Raw genomic sequence first — 18191 nt, forward strand, 5'->3', positions numbered from 1 at the left:
ATAACATCAAATTAGGATTAATATTTGACATTCAAAATGCAGTTTTGACCCTTTTTTGTTTGAATTAAAGAGCAAACATCCTCTTCATGCAGGAAAAGTTGAGTTTCATTGAACCCTGCGGCCCTCAGGAGCAGACACACACACACACACACACACACACACACACACACACACACACACACACACACACACACACACACACACGCACACACACACGCACACACAGGGCTCAACAGGAAGAGCGGTTCTTCTATTTCTTCTTATTGCAGGAATTATGTTACCACTAACCAAAGCCTTTATCTCCCACCTCCACATCTCCACCCAGAGCCGCACCACCTGCGACGCACACCATGCCTGTAGCTTTGGTTCGCTCTGGGGTCAGTGGCAGTTACCTGGAGCTTCTCGGTGCCACAGGAGAAAAAGTCAAAATAAATAGAGGTGCTCTTAAGTAGCAGGGGGGTGTCTTATTGGGCTTCTAAGATGACCTCGCACACTGACTCACGCTGAGGAGAAAATGTGAAAAGTTCACTGTGGTTTGGTGGGGCTTCAGCTGGAAATTCCTGCCACAATAGATGCTGTTTGAGGGCTTGGTCACCTTCAGGTTGATCAGTCAGACTAATACTTTAACTGCTGCAGCCAAAGCGTCATGTGAGCCACCTGGAAACACCTTCAGTCTGAATAAAAACACATGCTGCCAGTTTGTTATAACATTATGTAGCTCTCATCGTGGTCACAATATGATTGAACTGAACTAATTATCATTCATTTCAGTCTTAATGTGAGTGATCACAGTCCAACACAACCAGCCAGGGTCTGAGAGGCCAAAACGTGCCACTTCAGAAGGCAGAAACATGACATCATGAAGCCTAAAGCCACTCTTGGGTCTAATTCAATCTATCGAAATGTCTTTAAACTTTGGCTAGCCACGAAACACAAAAACCAGAGTTTATTTTCCCCAAAAGTCAAAATTTTGTGGCGCTTATGGATGTCATCTGAGCCTGCAGAACATTTGGCCCATAAAGCTAAAATATCAAAAAGTGAAAGCAGCTCATTCGTGCTTTAAAAGTTTGTTTTCATTTTGTTTGTTTGTCTTTTGTTTTTCCAGGAGTCAGGCATTCCTGAGCGCTGACAAACTTCAGCTCCCAGTCACGTGACCGAGTCATCTGGGTTCAAGTCGACATGTTATACAAGTCACCGATGACTGAAACCAGAACAAACCCGCCAGCGAGACTAAATCCAGATGCTGCAATACAAGGCCAAAGCTAATTTTAATAACAATAAAATAATCCTGAAAAGAATACGATTTTTCTCACATAAGCTATTTCACTGTTAAAAAGTGCTTTACAGAATTAGTATTAATTGAGCATACAGCAACAATCAAGTCAGGAAAGTTATCCCACACATTATCACATTTTAAATGACCACTAGCATTAAAATGTTTTCTGCATGTTTTTCATTTTAAAATACACAACAGATTTAGATCTAAACCAAAACATAGAAAGCAAACAGCTAAATGCCGCTTGGTTTGAGCTTTGATATTACTCATTTTAAGTTTTCATTTAATTAAAAAGATAAAATTTGGCTAAATAAAATTTATAAAGAGATATGAATTACAGTTTTTATAGTAGTTAATGAATTCCACAGCAAAATTAAGTTTATCATTTGCATAACCAGACTAACATGGCAGTATCTTTACTGCAGACACAATAAAAACAATAATTATTTTCCAGTGTTTTCTTACCATAATTAATGTATATATATATATTGCGATTATATCATATGATCAGACTGTAATATAAAAAATACAATTTAAAGAATGGATTATCACAATACTTACGATTACCACTATATATGAAAAAAGAGGTGTGTGTATAAACATGCATTTTAAGACACATTTCTTAATGGAAACTCAATTTCTTACAAAACAAATACATGATGTGTCAAAAGAATGAAAATGTATACAAAATCATGCACTTAATTGGGCGATGTGGCTTATAAATAATATTGCAATATATTTAGTCTTTTCTGTGATATACAACATGTATCTCGACATGTACATTTTCTCTAAAATAACACAAAATTCTAAAATAGTGCAAATATGATGATCTTATAGGCCTAATCTAATATCATTATTACAACATTGTGGGGGTGACTATTGGTGATTTCACAAAATATTATAATAATTTCAAATAATCATCAGTAATGTGGATACAATGACGAAGTGTCTAAAGAATAATCATAGAACAGTTTGGTAAGTTAAGAAAAATAACATCATTTTGTCATACTGCAGCCTTTAAACCTAGGAAAAGACATTTATGCCATATCATGATATAATGATATCTAAAATCGAAGATATCCAGATATTGTATAATATATCATAATATTGATATAATGTCCAACCCTACATGCACTTACTGCCATAAATGTCAAAATACTGGAGACAAGCTTTTTAAAATCTGACACATTTAAGTGATTCTGTTCACTATTAATCTCAATTTACAAATGTATTAATAATATTTCTATTTGTCTAAACCTCCAGGGGAAATTTTCTCAAGTCTTGCTGCCCGTAACATTAGTCAGGAAGACTGACTCTGGCCTGGTTTCCTCTAAGTGGTATTATAAGCCAGCGGTTGTCATTCAGGAAATAAATCAGCTTTGACTTTTGCCACGGTCCACTGCAGAATACTTTCTGCTTGTGTGAGTTTATTCCCAATTTCTTTATAAGTCGGCTTCACGTTTCCAGGAGAGTTTGCACATTCCTCACAGTTTATACCCATTTCTTTACTTTGGCAAAAGGAGCTGGCTAATTGTGCCATGAGGCAGAAATAAATAAGAAAATAACTTCTACTATGTCATTTTTCTGTATCAGTAAGTGTGTGATTTAAGACTATTTTACATTGTGGATTATGTCCAGTGCTGAGATTTAGTTAAGTAATTTATCTCTGAATAAAGCTGTTGAAATAATTTCCATCTAATTCTAAAAACTTTCTGATTATCAAACACTTAAATAATAAATACAACAGCACAGTACTAGATCTTCAAATCAGCTTTACTATCTTTACATTACAACCACATTTGTAATGCTGCTTACACATGCGCTGTAGATTGTCTATTGTATGTCCTGCACTGTTCTACATGCATTGTCCTCGTCACAATATGCCTCAGCATGGTGCTGTCTGTTTTTTCGCACTTTTTCCATGCTTTATATCACAACTAATCATTTTGCAAGCCACACTGGTGTATCCTCGAGTTTCAAATATCTTTCCAGACAGCAACTGTCTTCCAGTAATCTACATATCATCTAAAAAACAGTCATCACACTCTTAAGCAGTCAGCATTAATTTTCAACATTACATTCTCTTTCTATCACATAAAGCACATTAGCAAGGAATGGATGTGCAAGGCTTAACAATAAGGATAGCCCACTTGCCCTGGGCAAGTAAAATGTCATGTCAGGCAAGTAAAAAAGAATTGAACTATTTTGATAATTGATTAATCATCAAAGTCATTTTTGATGCAAATTGTCTCAAAATGCCTCTCAAATATGGAAATTTCCTAGTTTGTCATATTAAACTGAATAGTTTTGGGGTTTAGATTGAAAAAATTAGACATTTAAAGACATCACTTGGATTTTAAAAACTGGGAAGGATATTTTATAGACCCTGCAGCCCTAGATTAAACATTACAATTAACTTCAGTCTTTGTGGTTATTTAATAACAGCCTATAAATAAAACAATCTGTACAGGAGCATGTAAAATATGGCTTTGGGCAAGTGGATTTATGACCCATGGAACCCTGTCAACATTTCCAAAAAAAAAGTCAAGACTTAATGACTGTGATTAATTACATAAACATAACTCAAGCTAGTTTCATAAAGGGCTGAAACTAACAACTTTATTATCAAGTAATCTGTCAATTCAAAGAAAAGCAGAAGATCCTTTACATTTAAGAAGCTGGAACCAGTAAATGTTTAACATTTTTGCTCAAAAAATACTGAAGCAATTAATCAATTATACAAATAGCTGGCAACTACTTTTCTTTAAATAGACAAATAGACGAATCGACTAATTGATTAATTGATTTATCGTTGCGGCTCTAGTTTCCATGAGTCTTCTAATTCATTTTCAAACATACGGAGTAGAATGGAAACCAATGTCTGCCTGAAAGTGTTTACAAAAAATGTCCTAAAATATAAAACTGTACCGCATGCATTCAAAAATAGTCAGCAAAAATGCACAGTTTACATAATTTGTAGCTAAATCTTGCAGGCACACTGTTAATGCATCTGCAGAAAAAGCACTTGGAGGGATTCAGATACAAAACGTTCCTCCGCCATACTCTGCCATACATCTGACAACGTTTGCTGACTTGAGGTCATGCTGGCAGGGCAGTCTGGGCTGAGAGGGACATTCTTCATCTTATCTAAATGTGTGGTGGAGCGCTCATTTCAACAGGCAATGGATTTTGGATGTCTTAGGTTTCATATAATTTACCCACAACCCAAAAGTAAACAAATCTAATGAGGGCTGGTGGACGATGGTTTAACAATATAATTTCAGAAGCAGAAGAACGCTGAAAGCCCGGACAAATCTGAACTTGTCAAGATATACACATACAACCCCAACTCCAAAAAGGTTGGGACACTGTAAAATGCAAATAATAATGTAATGCAATGATTTGCAAGTAATTCTCAAGTTCTATTCAGCTGACAAGATGACAATTACAAGACATTTAATGTTCAAACTGATAAATGTAATTGTTTGTTTTTTGTGAATATACACTCATTCTGAATTTGATGTTTGCAACATGTTACAAAAAAGTTGGGACAGCAACAAGAATAAACTGGGAAAGCTGTGGAATGTTCATTCCACAGGTAAACAGGTAAATTGATAAGGGGTAACAGTGTTATAATTGGGTATGAGAGGGGCATCTTCAAAAGGTTTAGTCGACCACAAGCAGGGACGGGGTGAGGTTCACCACTCTGTGAAAATCTGCGTAAGCAAATAGTCCAGCAGTTTCAAAACAATGTTTCTCAACACTCAGTGTCAAGGAATTTAGGAATTTCACCATCTAAAATCCATAATATCTTTAAAAGATTCAGAGAATTCAGTGAAATCTCTGCAGGTAAGGGGCAAAGCTGAAAACCAACAGTGAATGTCTGTGACACTTGATCCCTCAGGTAACACTGATTGTATGGAGGATAATACTAAATGTGCTTGGAAACACTTTGGAAAAACGGTTGTAAACACAATTTGTTGCTGCATCTACAAATGCAAGCTAAGATTCTACCATGTAAAGCAAACATGTCAACAACAACCAGGAATGCTCTGGGCACGAGCTTATTTGAGACAGACTCACAAAGAGTGTGCTGTGGCCTGACGATACTACAGATTTCAGACTGGTTTTGGAAATCACGGACGTCATGTCCTTCAGGCTAAAGAGGAAAAGTAACATCCAGGGCCCCGTTTCCCAGAGCCTTCGTAGCGCTACGTGCGTCGTAAGTTGTATTTTAAGGTCTCCCTTAAGGTTGTCCCAACTCTGGGAAACAGCCCGTAACCTTAAGGGAGACCTTAAAATACAACTTACAACGCACATAGCGCTACGAAGGCTCTGGGAAACGGGGCCCAGATTGTTACCGGAGCTAACTTCAAAAGCCAGCATCTGTGAAGGCCATAAGTAATGCTGACAAGTACATACAGGATTTGGAGCAACATATGCTGCCATCCAGACGTCTTTCAGCAAGACAATACCAGGACACATTCTGCAAATATTACAACAGTGTCAGTTTGTAGTTAAAGCATTTTTCGGACTAGACCTGTCTGGTAGTGCGTTTCCAACACTTCAAACTTCAACAGTTAGTGTCCTCAGTTCCCAAGTTCTTACTGAGTATTGTAAGAAAGAAAAGGTGATGTGTCACAGTGGTAAAACTACCCCGGTTCAAACTTTTTTTGGAACGTATTGCAGGCATCAAATTCAGAATGAGTATATATTTACAAAAAACAATAAAGTTTATCAGTTTGAATATTAAAGATCTTGTCTATGTTTTGTATTCAACTTAACATAGGTCAAAAAGGACTTGCAAAACATTCCTTGCTTCTTTTTATTTATGTTTTACACAACATAACAACTTCTTTGGAATTGGGCTTGTGCAATACTTTTCTTTCACTGGCCTGGTCATGTTGTGTGTCCAGTAAAAATATAAATTCTCCAGTATCACAGCTATGTAATGCCAGTTTGACAACAGAGAAACACCCCCCTGATGTCCCTCAGAGAGCCTGAAGAATCAGTCTCCCCCTGAAGGAGGACAGCACTCTTGGGTTTCACAACAGCCCCCAAGTGGGCAGGACCACCACTTCACTGCCATACGCCACTCTCCAAGGCAAAAACCCCCATCAGCTCATGTACAGTCAAAACACACTCTCCAGACGTGTGTGAGTGAAAGATAAAGGGAAAGTGAACAGACAGACGTGCATTTCCTGCCAGGGAGCCACTCTGCAGCTCTGACTATTTGTTTTGACATTCATTAAGTTATCATTTCCAGGCGGTGGACCAGCGAGGAACCTCCAAGCCTCCAAGAGGTTCACCGCCTCCGGTATGGGGCAGTGTTTGTGGACGGACGCCTCGGCTCTCCAAATTCAAATACACAGACAAGGCCATTATAATCCAAGTCTGAAAATAAAGAAAACATCATTCTAATTCTAACACCAATGTTTGTGCTCGGCTCATAAAAGCAGTAATTTCAAGCCCACTGTTGGCGAGCAGGAGCTAAATATAGCCACAGAACGGGGAAATTGCACTTAAATCTCTGGGCTTTATTAAACTTTACTCTTCAGAGTGCACAAGAGAAGTGGAAAAAGCAAGTTTCTTCCCATGGCTAAAGACTGTAATTACTATATTTTTTGTCAAGACAGTAAATCAGCACAAAAATAACTAAGGATTCACAATATCATCGGCACACCATTGGCATCGACAGATAAAGGTTCAAGATAAAGGCACAAAATGCAGATATTTCTGCTGATATGATGGCGCTTTAATTATGACTGAGTATGTCTGTGGTGTGGAGGGTTGTTTTAAGTGCCTGAAGATGATTTAAAGGATTTTTTGGGGGGACTTTTTGCCTTTGCTTTAGGAACAGCTTAAGATATGACAGGCAAGACAGTAGATGGAGGAGATGACATGCAGCAAATGGGCCACAGGTGGGAGTCAGTACATGGGGTGCATGTTCTACCAACTACAGGGGCGCCCCCACAGCAAGATAGATTTGATGTTCTCTCACATTAGGTGCAATGTGTACATTATGAAAATCATTGTATTTTATTTTGAAAAGCATTATATTTTACTTTGAAAAGCATATTTTATTTTGAAAAACTGTATTTTATGTTATGCATCTGCTGGTGGGCAGACAGAATAATATATTAATTCACATCTCTGACATTTTAAGTCGAAGAAATATGTACATACATTGGTCTCTGCAATCAAAATTAGTAGGAAAATATTGGCATATTGGCAAAAGTCCAATATCGTGCATCCCTAGAAACAACAGTTTAGCATCCTAAAAAACAAATTCACAGGTTTTAAAGGTCCTGGTTCTTGCTACATGTTATCATTTTCATGTGAAGTGAATTGTGTACATTTTGAAAATGTATTTTAGTGTGAAAAACTTTGCATTTTAGTTTGAAAAGCACTGACATTTGCTTTTAAAAACACTGTACTTTATGTCTGCATCTGCTAGTGGGTCATCACAATAAGAGTAGAGTAGAGTATATTAATTACACAACAAGATACATTTGATGTCATCTGTCATTAGGGGAAAAAAATGTACATGCATCGGTATCGGGTTGGAAAATATTGGCATATTGGCAAAAACTCAGTATCTTGCATCCCTAGAAACAACAGTTCAGCATCCTAAGAAACATGAATGCAGAGGTATTAAACGTCCTGGTTCTTATTTCATGCTATCATTTGCATATGAAGCGTGCCAATTGCTGAAGGTTTGTGAGTTTGTTCCATGTGTTTTGATGCTGGTTGGCTGCGATCACATCCAGGCAGGGACACTTGGAACTGCCTGAAGATATTTGGGCTGGTTCAGGTCCTATTGGTCTTAATTAATTTTCAGGAGAGGGAGCTCGAGTTTTCAGCTCAGTTGAAAAAGAACAGCTGCAGGGGGATTCAACGCAGGCGGGAAAACAGAATTATAAATAAAAATAAAGAAAGTCTTCTTCATGGAAGGAAAAGATAGCCTTGTGAGACTGAAATCTAATGGTTTAAACCTTAGGTCACTACACAAAAACATGTTAATGCACAACACAGGTTGTTGTTTGCATTATGTTGCATTCAAAGTCCTTAAGAAGATGCACATATTCAATGTAGAAATATGTATCAGAAGAGGGAATCTGCCTTTACATTGCCCAGGGAGTTGGACAAGGACAGCAAAAAATGTGATTTGGCTATAGAAGTTTGTTTTACTTGTGCACTTTGCCCCTCCTTTTGCCCCCTCCCCAGCCACCGCTCAACTGGACAGGGTTGTCTCGGAAAGAGATACGGTCCTTTTTTGTCGGAGCAGACTTCACTTGCTGAGGAGACGGAGCCTCTTCTCCTGGAAAGACAGAAGGACGATGTGTCAATATTTCAATTGAAATCAAGCAGTATGAAATTAACCCATCACAAACTTGAAATGGTAATTCATATGATTTTTGTTTATATCAGTGGTTTTCAAACTTTTTTACAATAATGTGCCCCCTTTAAAATATTGTTTCAGCCAAGTGCCCCCTGACCATTTCTTCCTGATACTGACAGTATTTTGTAAGCTCTGTTTTTGTTTTCTTTCTCTGTGTTTTCAGCTGTGGTATTGCTACGTTTCAACCACAAATCTGTTTTCTTGATTTTCATCTGGCATTTAATAAGAAAACTGGCTTCCACTCGCAGTGAACATGCCTGCGTCTGTTGCTTCCTTATTCTGGCGTTTTACGGCAGTTGACAGTTTTGGGCAGCTAACAACTGCATTGAAAAAAGGAATATTGAATACAAAATGTAGTTTAATAAAATGTACATTTATATTTCTTATCAGTCTCATAGTATAATGGAATTATGCATGACTGATATATATATATATTTTTTATTTACATTTATTAAAAATCTCATATACCCCTGCAGTGCTCCTAAAGTTCCCCTAGGGGTACTAGTACCCCCATTTGAGAAACTGATTTAAATGAACATATTCGATGCTAAGCATTTGTTGCTGTGTTGTTTTTGCATTTTACAGATACGTGTCAATCCTGATTTTACTGGACTGCTCTTTTTGTCGCAACATTCATAACATGGGTTACAATCAATATCATAAAACAGATCATAACAAATAAACTGTTGCTGCAGCTCTCATAAAAAGATTTTTCCCCGACTTAATGTATAGTCAAAATATGGTCTCATGTTGTCTTTCATGAATTCTCTGCCACAAACATAATAACATAAAGGTCATTATCTCTGCCATATAAGTTTGATTTTGTGCAGTTTATGCAATCCACAGAACACCTTTGTGGTAAATTAAACATAAATTAGAAACTTTGCAGTTGCTCTCAATATTTGCTAACCAGCTAAAGAACATTATTTCATGTTGGGTATATAATAAGATTTTCGGTTGATTTCAATCAAGCAGCTAACACAGAGATTTTTAAACCTAACAACAAGGAATATGCTACTTCTGACTAGGGGTCAACTGATACTGGATTTCTGGGGCTGATGCCAATAGTGATATAAGGGAGTAAAAATTATAAGTAACTATAAATTTAAAAAAACACAAATAGAACAACTTGAATTAAAAATGATCAATTATTCATACAATATTGCCTGAAAAAAAAAAAAAAAAAATATATATATATATATATATATATATATATATATATATATGTGTACACACAGTACTTCTGTACAGGGTACCTACCGAGTCTTACAAGTATTAAAATGGTATTAAATTTTATTATTCTCAAAAAAAAGCCCTTAAAAGTATTGAATTTCATTTTCCCTTGTCTTCTTGTTGGATTACATAAATACCATTAATGATATAAATAAATGTCAAATGTATGAAATGTTGCATTTGCTTAACGTTACAATTGCTTTACACTCTCGACTCTGGAGTATGCACCAGCTCTGGCAAAATACACATTTTTCTCTGGTCTGTAGCGCTGTTTATCCATCTAGACTTTTTTGGTTTGAGCTGCTGAGAGATATCGCTGTAAGCTTTTCATGTAGGACCTACTTTCTTTTTCTACAAAAAAGGAAGCAGATCCTACATGAAACTGCTCAAAACAGGGTCTGTAGATTATCTTGAGTAACCGGGTCATGATTTTTGGAAAGAAAAAGTGGTTTTGAATTTTTCAAATGTATTTTTTGGTGCTTTGAGTACTACAAGCTGAGTGCCATTTAGTCTCATTATACTGGAGAGAAAGCAGATACCTCTAGAGCTGATATCTTCAAAATTCTGCAACTCACACCAAAAAAGTCTAGGATTTTTTATGGATAAATAGCACTACAGGCCAGAAGGACGGACAATCCCTTTAAGTGCAGCAGTATCCAAAATGCTGGTCGGTTAAACCTATTCTAAGCAAAATGAGGGTTAGCAGTAGCAGTTAGCAGTTTTATTAAATTCATGTACTTCACACGGCTGTGACATTAAATCAACATAAAGTGGTGTTAAAAGGGTCTTACAAAGTCTTAAATTTCACTTGGTTAACCATGGTACCTGTCTGTAAAAATAAATAAATAATTAAATAATCAGACGACATGCATGTCGATACCAATATAGACCGAGATATCTGTGCTAGGCAAATATCAGTCTGACTGATATATCTGTCTGGCTCTTCTTTTGACCTTGAATGAATAAAAAAAATCATATTAGGAAAGCTTTAATGAATAAGGCAATGGTTGACTCAATTGCTTTATATAAAATGACAGTAAGTGGGCTTTTTTATTGGAACCTTTTACTATGAGACACGATTTAAACTTTAGTTTGACAACATTAAAGACAACACCATACTAAATCTGACTGTCAAGACTTAAATCTGAGCAGGTAAATTTTGTGTTTGTGTGTTCTGTCTCCCAGGAGCACCGTGTGCTGTATCAGAGGCCCTTCCATTTCACCTGGGGATCAGTACAAAGCTTTTCAAACACACAGAACAAAGGCAGCACTTCTACCGGGCATGATGCATTCCACGTGTAGAGTCCAGGCCCGCGGTCTCCACGGCCGCCCCACACAGGGAGCCAAACAGCGGGGAGGGCTCTGGAGGAGGTGGGAGGCCTGGGACTCATCGCAGGTACTGACCCAGCTCCAAATGTCTGCACAGCTGGCACACTGTATAGAATATCCATGCACTCATGAGTCGGACCTAATCCTAGTTTTGATTCAAGTCATGTTGGTAGTGTAACGCTGTGATTTTCCTCTCCTCGTGGTTTGTGTAATGCAGTTTAAAGATAAACCACCACAGTCTTCTGTGTTTATTTTTAGACATTTTAGTCCAGCTTTGGTGGCTGAATTCCGTTTATTAAAGACTTTTGTCCAATTATCTGATCTAAATCAGAAACAGAACGCAAAACCTGACGCATGTGTTGCTAATTTCAACGCAAGTAGTGCAGTCATGCTATTAAATGTACAGAGATAAACAAATGGCCGCACATTTGACCCGACCGCTGTGACCAAACAAATTGTTTTCGATCATTTTACTCCTATTAGAGCTGAACAGCAGACAAAATTGAGGGAGCAGATATGCAACTTAAGTGGTTTCCTGTGCACACGTAGTGAAAATATTTTGTGAGCCTGGAAACGCATTTTATGGCACCGACCCAGCAAGTGGTGAGTATCGCATTGCAACAGGTTATAGAGTAGGTTATAGAGTATTTATGTAGTCTTTAGTGCTATGGCAAAGCAAGTGAACCTTCTCACTTTAAACCTTCACTTTGATGTATGTATGCCACTTCAGAGGCAAAGGATATACAGCAGTTTGATAAACGGTGTTTGTTTTTTGTTTTTTAGCCTCACTCTTTTAATAACTTGTGTAGGCTGACTATAAAAAGATCTTTGACCAAGAAGCTACATTCCTAATTTTCTTATTCTCTAATTTCACCCACTTCCTCTGATATGATGAGTTTTTGATGACCATTAGATGCCCTTTCCAAGTTCAGGAATTATCTAATTGGCTTTTTGAGAAATGCTCTTGCTTTACACATACATTCATATTTCAATTTGTCCTAGACATTTTTGATAAGTGGTGTTTTTATCAGTTCAGACAAAGAGGCTTTCTTCCTCCCAGCCGTACTCCTACAAGAGAACAACAGACTGCCTGCTTAGCTTAGCACGACGACACTCGCTCCTGCTGCTGCTGCACCTCGTGGATATCATTTTGAAATTATCATCAGAATCCAATTTGGCTTCGTTAACGGGGACAGGGCTCTCCTTCACTTGGATTCCTGGGCTTGTTTAATGTGGTCATCTGCTTTCAGCCTGTCAGTAGCATCTTTGTCATTCAAACTCCTGAGCCCTACTTCTCCTGACAGAAGGGCCAGTCATTCTTCACTGAAAGGACTGGCTTTTTTTTTTTTTCTTCTTTCTGCCCGTTTCCTGTCAGAGGAGAAATTCACGGCACTCTGTCCCCGGCCCGACCTTGTGGCTCCCCTCCCCTCCTGAGGCAGCCGACCGGTGGATTCAGTCTGGGCTGAATAAGCAGCAGCCTTTATCCCCGGCTCGGCGCACTCGAGTCTGTGTGACCCGAGAGAGTCATGGGTCCAAGTGTGCAAACATAGAAACATCTGTACACACATGTGCTGAATGTACAGGTATAAACACGTGCATACAAAGATACACATACACAATCTATGACTGCTTGGTTTTAAGCATTAAACTGCTTTTTGTTGGTGTTTATAATTCATGTTGACATTATGAGTTAAAATTATATTTTTATTTTAATGTTAAATTTCTGTTGATAGATTTTTATTCATATCAGCTGGGCATAACAATAAGTGCCATAAACAATAAATGTGCATAAAATAAGTATGTTATATAACCAGACAGTTATACAGTATACATCTGTATATCATTTAATCATTAATACTGTAAGAGTATAAAATACAGTAAAACCACCCTTATAAATTATTTATAAATGGTTTATAATTACATTATTAATAAGATTGTAAATATGTATGAATGATACATAAACAGCTTACATCTTACACGAATGAAGGCTCATTATTTGACAGGAATCAGTTGCTACTACTAATTAATTTTACTATGAAGGCTCATTATTTGACAGGAATCAGTTGCTACTACTAATTAATTTTACTACTCAGTTACTCAGTTAGTGACTTGGCAGTTACACTTACAGTACAGTGAGACTAAGCACCATGAGCCATACATTTACATAAAATAAAGTGAACATGTTATACATATATATAGTCATACTATATATCTGTCTATCATTTAATCATGAATATATTACGTGTCAATTTTTACATTCTAGTACGTATAAAACAATTTACACTTCACTTCACAATGAGACTGCCCTTATAAATTATTTATAAATGTTTAGAATTAGGTTATAAACACTTTACAACTCAACAATTCAATAACATATTAAATCAAAAGGGTTAGGGTTACTTTTTAGTTGCCAAATAGTGACCCCACATTTATCTGCACTGTTTCAGTCTCAGATCTCATTGCTTACATAGCTTACCTTGTCTTGTCAGCATATCTTAATCATCAAATAGTTTTGACTTATCAAAGATGGCTGGTATCTTCTTTAGAACAGAATTACATGTGGCAACATCAAGTTTCATACATACCAATGTATGAAATCTGTGTTATAAGTTGTTTATGACTGTTTATGAGTGATTTTTGCAGTGTTTACAACCTAATTAATAATCTAATTATAAGAAATGTATAAGGGTAGTCTTATTGTGAAGTTGTGTCAATAATATTCTGATTCAGTGAATCAGTGTTGTCCAACGAGGAAAGTTCTCAAATAACCTAGAATTAGCATTGGTGACGAATGTCTTCATTACCATTTATCTGGATTACCAGTTATTGTGAGAGAAGGTTAAAAACAGTCCATGACAAATAATTTACTTTAAGGGGATTGAGACTTGTGCTGCAGATCACTTCATGATTTTTTTGTCTCAGATTCTGTTCAAAGTTGTGTTAAAACCTCCCAGTAAAAGAGTGATTTTGGGTGGAAAAATTGCTGTCAAGTTCATAAGACTTACTTGCATGACCCAAAGAGTTTCTGCGAGGATAACTGTTCTCTTTGCAGGGCTGAGCAGCTAAACTGCTGTTGGCCCACAATCTGCTGGCGTGATGTAGACGTTCTGTGTATCCTGGGTCCGCCTGCACGCACCACACACAGAAACACACACATACACACATAAATGAGGCCCAACATGACACGTCTCACGCAAGCAGTCCAGCATTTTGAAAAACATTCAACAAGCAGCGGCTCTGGCTGTCTGAACATATCTAAGAAACAGGAGGAAGAGGGCGGCTCCTCTTGCCAGTGATCATAACTCAAACTGCTCTATAACGGCACAGCGAGACCTGCAGTTGCCTACTTCAAAGACCTCATGAGCATCAGCATCGTTCTTGGGTCTGGGCAAACTGCTCCAAAGTGACAGTGGGATTTCTGCAAGTAAAATAGAGAAATTGCAGCCAGTTGATCCAATTGAAAGTGTCACTGTGGAGCTGAACCTCAGACTCACCTCCCCCCTGCCTCCTTTAAATCCAAACTGATGAGACAGGCTCCAGGGGAGGGAACCTACAGCGCAGGACATGACTCTGACTGCTGAATGTAAATACCGCATACCCTCATGTACATGCAACTGCCCCCCAGAAAAGATTCAAATCAAGATTCACTGTCATTCTATGAAGTGAATGAACTGCAGGGGGAAAACGGGAAGGGAGTGTACTCACCACGAGCTGCACTCTGCCTCCATTCAGAATGTCTGAGCTGATCTCCGGTAAGAAACGCATGCTGAGGATAAGATAACAGAAAAAGACCAAACATTTGGCCTGTTAGCGCTCTGCGTATTTCGAATCAATTTGGCAGTTTCCCCTCTTCAGTTCTCTGCAATTACCTCTGACATATCATAAAATAAACACAGATGCCATGTATGATAATCTTGTCAATTTGTTAAGTAGGGTTTAGCATAGGCCTATGCTCACTGCTTCTATTACAGACTCTGTTGGTGCTGTATGTGTTTCAATGCACAGCTGTTATACTGAAGTGTCAGCATTTTGGTGATAATTTGCCCCTCAGCAATTAAAAAAAGTACTTAATCAGTACAAAATTACCAGCTAATTAAGCTGAGGGCAGGAAGCAAGGGCAATTGCAATAGTAGTTAAAAAAAAATAATACACATTCACGTGTAGTTAAAATGACTACAAATAAAAACATCAACTGAAAAATGTTTTACTTGTTGTTACTTCACTTGGATATTTAACCTTTACTGTGCAGAATGATGTATGTGCAGAGTTTGACACTAGAGGTCTGTTTTCAAATGAATCTGCTGAAGAGGAACGTTTATCTGCCTTCAGGTTAAATCTGGGTTTCTGACATGCATGATTTTGTGACAAGAAGTCTGGAAATAAATTAATAAAGGAGTCATAAAAATAAATCATGTTTTATGCCACAGTGAAATAAGAGACACGGGATGCACCAACAGTCTGAGGGATGGTGCGCCCAACAAAGAAACAGCACATTCAAATAAAGTTTCACAAATCTCAGAAATGTAGTGTTTCCTTCTGAACATAACAACCCTTTACCAAGCATGGAGAACCTAGAGTCCGTGATTGGTTTGTCTGTTCTGGGCTACTGTAGAAACATGCCAGTAAAACATGGTGGACTCCAAGAAAGAGGACCACTCTGGAGACATAAACAGCTCATTCCAAGGCAACGAAAACACAACAATTCTTATTTTCAAGTAATCGTGAACTAATGAAAACATACTGAATAATATATTCCATTTATGCCATATTCTGCAAATAGATTCCCCTAAATCATACACGCTGGTCCTTTAAGAGATAGCTTGTGTCTAGTAGTTAAACTTTTAAATTGAAAAATACTGCATATTCATACATTTTGGATTATTCAATGAAGGAGAGAGAAGAGATTTTAGTTTTGAGATTTCGGTTGTGGAAGTACAAATGTATTATCGCTAGTGGCATTTGGCCATGCAAGTAGTTTTGGCATCATTTGCCTGGGTTGTGTGGTTAATTTATAGTGCTCATAGCACTGAAATGTTTGATTTGGATAAAATACACCAGTAAAGTGTCTTTACTGACAGATGAGCAGGGGTAAATCAGAAACTAAATTTTTCTGTAATTAGGTGAAGCAATCTTTTTAGTTGAGCAACCCACCACCAACACCACATTATAACCCACATAAAGTGCCTCACCTCTCAGAGTCCCTGTCAGAGTGAGCAGCCTGGGTGTGCAGCCACTGCTGAGCTCGTTCTTGCTTTACTCGCTCTGTCTTTTCCTCCCGCTGAAGGCCCACCTCGGCCTCACGGACTGCACACAACAAAAAACATCAAATAAATGTCACAGGCGATTATTTTTTTTCTCCACCTCCTCTTGTCAGTTAGGTAACAATCTTGATGACAATGCAAAAAATAAATGTGCTGCCTGACCAGTGAGAGCTGGGGTGAGGGTGACATGTTTCTAAATGACAAGAGGTGTAATCAATACTGCAGTGAAGGAGTTGTGTTAACAGATGCTCACCAAAGTACAAGCTTAACAAATAAACAGCTCATGGGCCTGGTCTGTAGCAACATTTGACATGTCTTACTGTAATTACAGCCGGCCAGGGTTCCCGTGCAGCACTGGGAGAGCTCAGTGGTCAAAGCTCTCTGTGTTTATGTTTGGGCTTAAGGTGGTGTATTTGTTTGGAGGAGTCAGGAGCATTACTATAATAGATTTTAAGTTGCTGAAAGATGCAACAGGAGAGGATCTGCTTTTTTTCCAACAACTGTTGGGTCTTGTGGTTCTTTGTAAAATTTAATCCAAGCAGTGCTCCAACAGTTTGTTAAAGAGAGAAATCTGAAAGGCCGCTGATTTACGAGTCATGCTGAAATCCCATAATAAGGCCGTAATTCAAAGTAAACATTTATGTTGCGCTGACAGTAATGCTGCTGTAGATGGGTGTAAACTGATAATGAATTTTGACAGCCCAATGCTGGAACTAATGATGCATTTATTTAAGCCATTTACTTGCTTTTGCTGAGCTGTAAAAAGGAGAAAAAAAAAAGCTTTACAGTTTTCATGGGTTAATTGAGAAGCCGCACTAAAAATGTCAAGTGATAGATGCTTCCCCCCGGGGCAGCAAAGGCCAGGAAACGGCTACTCGCACTTCCTAAAGCTGAAAATACAAAGAGAGAGAGATAGGGCACCGGCAGTCCAGAAAAACCCTCAGAGAAATTTGTTTTTTAACAAGGGTTCTGTACTGCCTGTTCACAGTTTTTATATTTATATTCATCATTCATCGTTCATATTATAGGCTCCGATATGGATGGATCAAACGTTGCAAAGAAGAGTTACAAATCTGAAATCCCTGGAGGTGAATACATCATGTAGCAAACACATGAGCACCATGAAAAAAGTTTACATTTATGTTGTACTCCACTCCAGTGGCATAGAGAGACAATCCTTTCCCTTTTCCCCTTCTGAACCCTCCACTTAAGCCCCTCCTAACCCCTTCCAACCTTCTGAATCCCCCTCCAGTACTCCTCTAGGACATGGGGGGGCCTGTAGGAGTTACGGCTGTTAAGAAGGGCTCTGAAGCGCATTAAGTGATCTCGTCTTCACTGAGGAGGGGAGACTTCATATCAGAGAGTTGGAGAGGAGGAGGGTGGTGGCTTTGGCCTGCAGGGCTGGAGGAGAGAGATGATCCATTAAAGGTTGGGAGGGGAGGCGTCTCTAAACAACACCATCTTAAGGGATGGCTCTGTCCTCACAAAGTAGTTGTCTCATTGCTTGTGTTTGCCCTTCCCTGTTGCCATGTCTCAGCAATCACCCTGTTAAGCACCTGGATTGTTGGTAATAATTCTGCAACACAAAGTAAAACTTCACACACAACTACAGTGAGTCTGGTAAATCAGCAAGTCAGCTGAATCACAGTCAGCTTGAAAGACATGTTTAGAACAGACAAATTTTAAGGCG

The 18191-nt window shown here is 38.1% G+C and overlaps 1 protein-coding gene across 1 annotated transcript in view; it reads right to left on the minus strand.

Moving 5' to 3' along the window:
- Window positions 1-8398: 8398 nt before the first annotated feature.
- Window positions 8399-18191, minus strand: part of lrriq1 (leucine-rich repeats and IQ motif containing 1) — a 45017-nt gene continuing 35224 nt past the window's right edge. Inside the window, exons 23-26 of the mRNA XM_084734203.1 lie at window positions 16430-16544; window positions 14946-15006; window positions 14246-14366; window positions 8399-8597 (exon numbers count right to left, since the gene is read on the minus strand). Coding sequence (XP_084590329.1) covers window positions 8464-8597; window positions 14246-14366; window positions 14946-15006; window positions 16430-16544 — 431 coding nt within the window. The 3' untranslated portion in view covers window positions 8399-8463. The remainder of the gene's footprint in view (window positions 8598-14245; window positions 14367-14945; window positions 15007-16429; window positions 16545-18191) is intronic.

This window comes from Lutjanus erythropterus, chromosome 13, assembly GCF_056507025.1.
Source record: "Lutjanus erythropterus isolate fLutEry1 chromosome 13, fLutEry1.hap2, whole genome shotgun sequence".
Classification (NCBI taxonomy): Eukaryota; Metazoa; Chordata; class Actinopteri; order Lutjaniformes; family Lutjanidae; genus Lutjanus; species Lutjanus erythropterus.